This window comes from Nicotiana sylvestris, chromosome 8 (assembly GCF_000393655.2).
Source record: "Nicotiana sylvestris chromosome 8, ASM39365v2, whole genome shotgun sequence".
Classification (NCBI taxonomy): Eukaryota; Viridiplantae; Streptophyta; class Magnoliopsida; order Solanales; family Solanaceae; genus Nicotiana; species Nicotiana sylvestris.
This window is the reverse complement of record NC_091064.1, coordinates 143,084,045-143,092,699: the sequence shown is the minus strand read 5'-3', so window position 1 is coordinate 143,092,699 and position 8,655 is coordinate 143,084,045. Positions and strand designations below refer to the sequence as shown.

The following is an 8,655-nucleotide window of genomic DNA, read 5'->3' as shown; positions in this document are numbered from 1 at the left end:
CAGCAGCAGCAGGAGGAGGAGGAGGAGAAGAAGAAGAAGAAGAAGAAGGAGAAGGAGAAGGAGAAGGAGAAGGAGAAGGAGAAGGAGAAGGAGGAGAAAGGGGGCTGAAATTGTTTAAAAAGTGGGTACAAGTAAAAACTTTTTAAAAAAATAGGTATAGGTTAAATGGGGGCAACCAAATAGGACGCCCCGTGTAATTTTTACTTATTTTATTGAGGTCATGGATGGGTTAATTGTGTTTGACTTTTATTGAGGTCATGGATGGGTTAATTATCTTGGTTTTTGCAAGCGACCATGTTCTTTAATATTGATGTAAATGAAATTTTAAAAATATAGGGAATTTGTCGTAGCAATAAGAAAGTAGTGGAAATATCTCTCACCCACCCCCAGTTAAACTCTCATTTTGTTTGTTAATTTAGAAGGATCCCTTCTAGATTTGATTTATTCTTCTATAGGGGCGGCAAACGGTGGGTCAGGTTGGATATGGGACGAGTCAAAAATGGATAATGAAAAAATAGATAAATTTTTGACAAGACTCGTATTTAATATGGATAAAAACCGGGTTAATCGGCGGATAATATGAATATGATTACTTTTGGGAGAATTCATAGTCTCCCAAACTTGAGGAACCCACAATTTGAGGCTTTACAAATGTAAAAGTTAAAATAATTGGTTTATCCATTCTCTAAATGGATAATATGATTTTTATCCATATTTGACCCATTTTTAAAACGTTCATCATACAACACATTTTTTTAGTGGATAATATAGATGGTTAACTATTTTTTTAAAATATTTTTTCCACCACTATTCTTCTAGATTAATAATTTCTACCTTTTTAACTTAAACCGCGTTTGTGTTGTTGCCGTTGCCTTATATTTTCGAAAGTATATTAACTATAGCAGGTCAGTATTAAAACCATTTCTTTTTGTCCAAATCAGAGAAAAATTTAATAATTTATTGGTAATGACTGCTATCTACCAGAACCAGTACAAATCTTAGGAGCGAATGAATAGTTTACGCGCTCCGTTTTGACACCATATTTGCATGTTTATTGATTTGGCTTCTCATCTATTTCACCAACCCATTTGATAATAAAATAATGTTAGCTGACAAAGTTACGTAGTCTCTTTCTAACACGAGGTCAAGAGGGCCAATATGTACTACGTAATAGTATATAGAGAAGTTTATTTCCAATTAATATACTTAATGGACTTCTTTGTTTTTTATCAAAAAGAAAAGTAAGTGGGATAAATTGAAGAAACTAACAGGAAAAGGAGAGCAAAATTAAAGAAGAAGAAAATGGGTGGTTGGAGCACAAACCCTTGATCTTTTAGACTATATAAACCCCAGACATATGAACAAAATTCAATCAGCAGTTGGTTTTTCCACTCTAAGCAAATAAAAAGAAAACTTTGTGCTCCACGAGAATATAATGGGTAGTCTCACATTTGAAAAGGTACTATTCATTACTATTTTCTTATTACCATTACAAACAACTCACCTTGTTTAGTCCAAAAGCTATTTTTGCAACCCCTTTCCCAATTTTGTTTTTGAATTATGTCGTCTTATAAATACTAGAGATTGTGCAGTGAGCTAGCTACTTATTATTTTTCATCCCTACTCTTCTAACACCTAGCTAAAAGAAACAATACATTTATGGAAATTAAGTTATTGAACTGTGTAACCATATATCGTGTTAAAAACTTAAGCTGTCATACTGATACGATGATGCTTGACAGGACTTTGAGCTATCAGCCATAACACCAAGAGGTTTAGCAACGCCATGTTTGTTTCTAAATGGCGACAACAAGAGACAGAAAGTGGAGCCACCTGGCCCAAGGAAGAATCTGCAACTTGCTGTGACGGAGCCAGGCTTCGGAAATGATGGCCCTTCCTTGGACTCTATCTTGGTCAACTATATAGACACACTTACTCAGCGAGTCAATTTTCATATAGGTATTTTTAATATTTCTATCCCCTAATCAGCCTTTGCCAATAAAGACTAACTCTCTCAATGACATGATAATTAGACCAAATTAATTCTTTTGTTTTTCATCTTATATTAGGTTATCCGGTGAACATTTGTTACGATCATTATGCCACTTTAGCGCCACTTATGCAATTCCACCTTAATAACTGTGGTGACCCTTTCATTGAGAACACTGTGGATTTCCATTCAAAAGACTTTGAAATGGCAGTTTTGGATTGGTTTGCCAATCTATGGGAAATTGAAAAAGATCAATATTGGGGCTATGTTACCAATGGTGGCACTGAAGGCAATCTCCATGGCATTTTATTAGGGTAAGTACTGTTAGCATCCATGCTATTACCATCTCGAGAAGCTAATACAACCAATATTATAAATTATATATACTCCATTGCACTGATACTTCTTCACATTGTTTATGCAGGAGAGAGCTGCTTCCTGATGGAATATTATATGCGTCAAAAGACTCTCACTATTCGGTCTTCAAAGCTGCAAGAATGTATAGAATGGATTCCGAAACGATCAACACATCAGTAAATGGAGAGATGGATTACTCAGACCTAAGAGAAAAGTTGCTTCAAAATAAGGACAAACCAGCAATTATAAATGTTACAATTGGTAAATATTTTTTCCGTTTTCTGTTTCTTGCCTTCATTAGTCTTCTTACAATATTTTCCTAATTAATGGTGCTTTTTATTTGTAGGAACTACCTTCAAAGGAGCTGTTGATGACCTTGATATTATTCTTCAAACACTCAAAGATTGTGGCTATTCACATGATATGTTTTACATCCACTGTGATGCAGCACTATGTGGGCTTATTGTCCCCTTTATAAACAATGTGAGTTTTGCTTCTTACTTAATTTTGAAAAATTCTCAAGTAACATAACAGAGCGGCATTCTGATTATTCTTTATGCAATTTGACAACAGATGATAAGCTTCAAGAAGCCAATTGGAAGCGTCACGATTTCTGGTCACAAGTTCTTGGGATGTCCAATGCCTTGTGGTGTCCAAATAACAAGAAAGAGCTACATCAATAACCTCTCAAGAAATGTGGAGTACATCGCTTCTGTAGATGCCACTATTTCTGGAAGTCGTAATGGTTTAACTCCAATTTTTCTATGGTATAGTCTGAGTGCCAAAGGACAAATTGGGCTACAAAACGATGTTAAAAGATGCCTCGACAATGCCAAATATTTGAAAGATCGTCTCCAGCAAGCAGGGATAAGTGTCATGCTAAATGAGCTTAGCATCATAGTTGTAATTGAAAGGCCTCGTGACCACCAATTTGTCCGTCGTTGGCAACTTTCATGCATGAAAGATATGGCACATGTTATTGTAATGCCAGGTATCACCAGGGAAACGCTGGACAATTTCGTCAATGATCTAGTGCAACAAAGAAAATTGTGGTACCAAGATGGAAGAGTTACGCCCCCTGTATCGCAGATGATATTGGTGCTCAAAATTGCTCATGCTCTTATCATAAAATTGACTACATTATTTCTTAGAAGGCCACCAAGACAAGATCAACTCTAAATTTGTTGCCATCAAGTATGTCTTTCATAGACATGGCATTTTGTAATAATTCTTTATTTCCAAATTCAAATTGAACTGTAGAGTACTACTGCGCAACATGATTGAAACATTCTTTAATAAATTTTGGGTACATTCTTTTATGATCTTTGTGTAACATCAAGTTACTGTTAATTTTGTGAATGAAATAAGATCATTATTGGAATACTACTGCAACACCATCAATATCTTTTCCTTATAGCAATTTTACAATCTCTACACAAAATATATAAAGGTGAGGCTGCATGTTTCAGTATTTTATTTGTTTATTTGTAAAAGCTATTTTCACCACCGGTTATACCCTATATATGAGGCCTTTGGAATAGAACCATTTAGATTGGCTATAATCGGAAAATGTTCCAATGCATGAAAAGTAAAAGAGCTTAATTAGACGTAAATTACTGAAGAAAACATTAAAAAACTATTTGGTTAGCAGACTGAATTCCATGAACATGCATCTTAGGTTCCAACAAGGGAGATTCTAGCTTTTTTTAATTGATTCTGCCGTATAAGTGTACAACCTTATTAAAGAAAAAGGGGGGGGGGGGGGGGGGATCACATACCTCCGGTTTAATGAATTTGACTTGCCCTTTTTTTTGGTAAGTAAAGTAATGACATGCCCATTAATATGATCAAAACGAGTTTTTTTTCTTAAGTTTTTACCCCACTTTGATTCCTTCGTGACTCAAACAGTCAAAACCTACAACCTAGCTCAGAATGGAGATAGAAGAGGGTGTTTACCTCTTGAACAATCTTCTTTTGTCACAAAATACAATTAAATTCTTCACAATAATATACTCTTTCTCCTATAATTTACAACTTATGTGTACTGATCAATTACGGTAGAATTGCCAAAAATCATATAACGAGATAAAATGCATCCCACCCAACAATGTGGGACTCTAACGACATTATTAATTTTTCTAATATAGTTATATGTTTCTTCTTCTATTTTCAATCTAAATTATTGGACCTTGTTACGAAAAAACAAATGTAATTTATGGATTAAAAGCCAAAAAGATGGTATTATACATATAATTGACCTTGTCTGCATAGAGATCTCTTAATTACCCGCTTTTCTAATAGTGAGGTTAGCATAATTGATCCTTACATGTTTCTAGGGGTGGGCGTTCGGTATTTCGGTTCGGTGTGTAAGAATTTCGGTTCGGTATTCGGTTTATCAATTGTGTATACCAAATACCATACCAAAATATTTCGGTACGGTTCGGTATTTCTTATTTTGGTTCGGTACGGTTTCGGCTTAACAATCAATGAATAATCAATGCTAAGTGCTAACGCCTAACAGTGCACATGCACAATTGAAATTTTCACTCTAAAAGAATATGTTTTCCGATATATAACAATGCACAACTGTACAATGTGCACATGGCTGAAACAAGAATAACATATTATATTCTCTTAATTCTGGCTGAAACCTGAAAGTCTGAAACCCCTGTGATGTGAATCTGTGATAACCAATTCACAATTTCACATGGCTTAAGAATAATTGAAAAGCAAAAGCTGAACAAGACAACAACTTCTTTACAATCTGGCAATCTGCAGTTGCACGCCAGTGTACTCAATACTGTATGTCATATTATACAATATTACAATCTGCACAATGCACAATGAATCTGGCCAGTATACTGTAGTTGGCAAAAGCTGGCCAACTGCACAATGCACATTACACAACTACATTAAACAACTTAAACACAGTTAAACACATAACACAGTCCAACAAGTCCAACAACTTAAACACAGTTAAACACAGTCCAAGCTCGAGCCACATTGAAACGATTGAAGGAAGAAGTCCAAGCTCGAGCCACATTGAAAATACGCAGTGAAGTAGTATTTCTGCACTCAAAAACAGCTGTAACATATTGATCCTGCTAAATGGAGAAAGTGTCTTTCGAATTTTACAACAGACATCTGGAAAAATCATTTGGTATTTTGATGAAGACTTTCTACCTAAATTTACATAAGTCAAAAGGTTTGCAAAAATGTGGGGAAAAGAGGGGCTTCCCCAGATTTATTTATTTTTTTGAGAATGCTTCCCCAGAATTAATACAAGATCATAAAAATTTTAATACAACCAAAATCAACGGAGCTTGTAGTTTTTCCTTTTCCTCTCCCTGGATAACCCTTTTTCCTGTGAAATCCATTGCTTTTGGCTTTTTCTTTTTAGAACCATTGCATAAGTTTCTTCTTCAGCAGTCATAATATAATTAAGAGAAGCAGAACAAATGTTGGTTGACTATGATGAGCTCTAAGGGAGGTTAATATAAATCGTACAGTACTAAAAATCAACATATCCATTTTAATGGATTGAATGCTTAAAAAGAATATTTACCATGATGAGTGTTAATCAATAATTCAAATAGCTACTGTAGCAACATCGATATCATCAGATTCATCAGCTATCATTTCATCACGAAATAGCAGTTTAAGATATGGAAGAACTCTTGGAAGCATGGGTAGGTCTGCTAAGTTAACACTCATCATATCAAAAGCAATGCAAGTGAAGAAAGGTAGATAAAGACTTCCTCCACCATGCCATCTTCAAAGGTAGCCTGCAGTAAGCACCCGAAATAATAAACTATAAATTTTCTTCAAATTGAAAGTTGCAAGTGAAGAAAAGAAGATGAAGAAACCAGATCCAACTTAAGACGAGGTCAGCCATCAGAAGGTGACTCCATAAATAGAAACAGAAGAAAACATGTAACGGGAAAAAGGCAGATTAAGTTTGTAGAATGCATAACATACAACTCGCACTGACGACATCATGAGCTATGAGGACAATTGCAGCTCAAGAAGGAAGAATATTCAGAGAAACAAGCTATCTTTGGAATGATACTCAGTGATCCAGTAACACTATTCAACATTTAGAGAGTCGCATCCATATTACAGTACAACACAGAAAATCAATATGTTAGTTTGACTTTGCATGATAGTAGGTAAAATGAAAGTTTGAGTTCTTGTATAATGCTAAAATGGGAACATGTGTCAACTAAAATTCTCATGATAAGCGTTAAGCCCAGAGTACAGTATAGTATGTGGTAAAACCCAAAATGATGCTATAACAACTTGCCTCGTGTATGAGAACCGTTGCACCACGCGAAGCTTCAACTAGTTCTGGACACGGCCTAGTGTCGCCAGAGTATACAATTTTCCATCCTGGTATCTTCTTCCCAGTGCTATTAGTCCTATCAGCAGCCTTCAAGACAGCGCCATATGCTTGTGGACAATGAATAACAGGAAAGCTAATCAATGCCTCCAATCCTGCGTCTCTGAGAATTTCCTTTAATGTCTTCAGCAATGGGAATACAGCCGCTGAATCAACCGGACTGCCTGGCCTCTTCCAATAACTCTCCATACGGCTCCCTTTAGCAAATAAGGTAGAACCATTCTTTTGGTCACTTGGTACACATGCACTCTCACTCACATCCTTATCTTCATTTGACTCGAAAGTCTTTAATGAAGCTTCTGTAGTATGCCTACAATCAAGGAACTGCATATCCAGATCCTCGAGTTTTTGGTATGCATCGAGGAATCTCTTAAGCTGCCTTGGGCCCACAACAATTAAAGGTTCATGAGGAGTTTCATTGAGCAAATCGCGTCGGAGAGCAAGTATTCTTGCAAGACCAGTATGATGATCAGCATGAATATGAGAAATCCAAATACACCTTAAATCTTTTACGGCTTCATCAGCACCTTCAATGCCAAATCTGTTAAACAAAAAGCACGTTATCCCTCTCAATTGAGGTCAGACAAAAACCATATGTAAATAGAAAGTTGATGGTTATGAACGTATGCATTACCTTCTTTTGAGCTGTCCCAATGTTCCTTCACCACAATCTAACAGAATACTTCCCTTTGAGAAAAGATTGACAAAAATAGAACTAACATTCCGATATTTTGAAGGCTGAGATGAACCAGTTCCAAGAAGAACAATCTCCACGTCTTCTCTTGTTACACCTTCCAAACAACTAGGTAATGCAGTTTCATGCAACCAGGGATCTTCGATCATAACTTTGTTCGCCTGCATAGTCGCACTGCCTCCATTTCTGACATTGTTGCCATGCAACTCTTCTAAAAGGAAAAGCTCGGAACAGCAGTTCATTCAATCAGCAGTACAACCAAAAGAAAGCGAAACATACCTTTCAAATTGAAATTGAATCGAGCTCGGAACACTGGAACAGGACAGCAGCGTCTTCAACACTTCGTTTGCCCGGAATTTGTGAGGAGTGAGGAATCGAATCGAGCTGGAAATCGCCGCCTATAACCCTAAATTAGTTTGATGCAGAAAATCGAGCTGGGATGAGAATGAGATGAGATGAGACTTACAAAACTTACAAAAGTAGTGAAGTTAACCGGTGAAGATGAGATGAGACTCGAGCTCGACTGTCGACTGGTCGATTCTCGTCTTCTTCTTCTCGGTGATATCCTTCCTAGACTCGCAGACTGATATCCTAGACTCGCAGTGGATTCTCGTCTTCTTCTTCTCGATGATATCCTTCCTAAGCAGTAAGTCCTAATGGGTAATGGCTAATGCCCTACTTTGATGAGAATGCCTAATTTGATTCTCAACTTGGGTCATGGATATTAACTGACTTGGGTCTTGGGTAATTGATTGGGATTGGGCTTTGGAGTTGGGGGAGTTGGGCCTGGGTGGGTGGGACGCCGGGACGGTATGGGACTATGGGGCATGGGCTATTAAATAGGTAATTGGGCTTAGAACTTAGATATAGTCATATATATTATATAGGTTCACCAAATTTCGGTATTTCGGTGTACCGAAATTTTAAAATTATAATACCGAAAACCGAACCGAAAATTCAGTATCGAATTAGACCGAAATACCGAAAAAATCGAAACCGAAATACCAAATTAATTTGGTTCGGTTCGGAATTCGGTTTTTCGGATTTTATGCCCACCCCTACGTGTTTCTGTTAATAAATAAGTAATGTATTACTATAATATTTAAATCATTATTTGGTATGAACAGCGGTTAAAATGACTAATTCAAAGGTTGACTTTGTGTATTTGAAAAGTAATTTTTTTTTCTCCGCTGACCAGTTTTCTCTCTCTCTTTG

The 8,655-nt window shown here is 36.4% G+C and overlaps 1 protein-coding gene and 1 pseudogene across 5 annotated transcripts; one reads left to right on the top strand and one right to left on the bottom strand.

Annotated features, from left to right (window-relative positions):
* The first annotated feature begins 1,371 nt into the window (after window positions 1-1,371).
* LOC104234907 (histidine decarboxylase-like) lies at window positions 1,372-3,730 on the top strand (annotated as a pseudogene).
* A 2,240-nt stretch (window positions 3,731-5,970) lies between these two features.
* Window positions 5,971-8,106, bottom strand: LOC104234915 (tRNAse Z TRZ4, mitochondrial-like). 5 transcript variants are annotated; one of them, XM_009788592.2, is made up of 5 exons: window positions 7,916-8,105; window positions 7,720-7,838; window positions 7,381-7,651; window positions 6,651-7,287; window positions 5,971-6,132 (listed from the first exon to the last, which is right to left on the bottom strand). In XM_009788592.2, exons 3-5 carry the CDS (start codon window positions 7,605-7,607, stop codon window positions 6,061-6,063), a joined length of 936 nt encoding a protein of 311 aa, XP_009786894.1. In that variant the 5' UTR covers window positions 7,608-7,651; window positions 7,720-7,838; window positions 7,916-8,105; the 3' UTR covers window positions 5,971-6,060. The 5 variants fall into 5 exon arrangements, with proteins under 5 accessions (XP_009786894.1, XP_009786879.1, XP_009786875.1 ...); XM_009788577.2 differs by having other exon boundaries at window positions 7,381-7,838; window positions 7,907-8,106; XM_009788573.2 differs by having other exon boundaries at window positions 7,381-7,846; window positions 7,916-8,106.
* Between the last annotated feature and the right edge of the window lie 549 nt (window positions 8,107-8,655).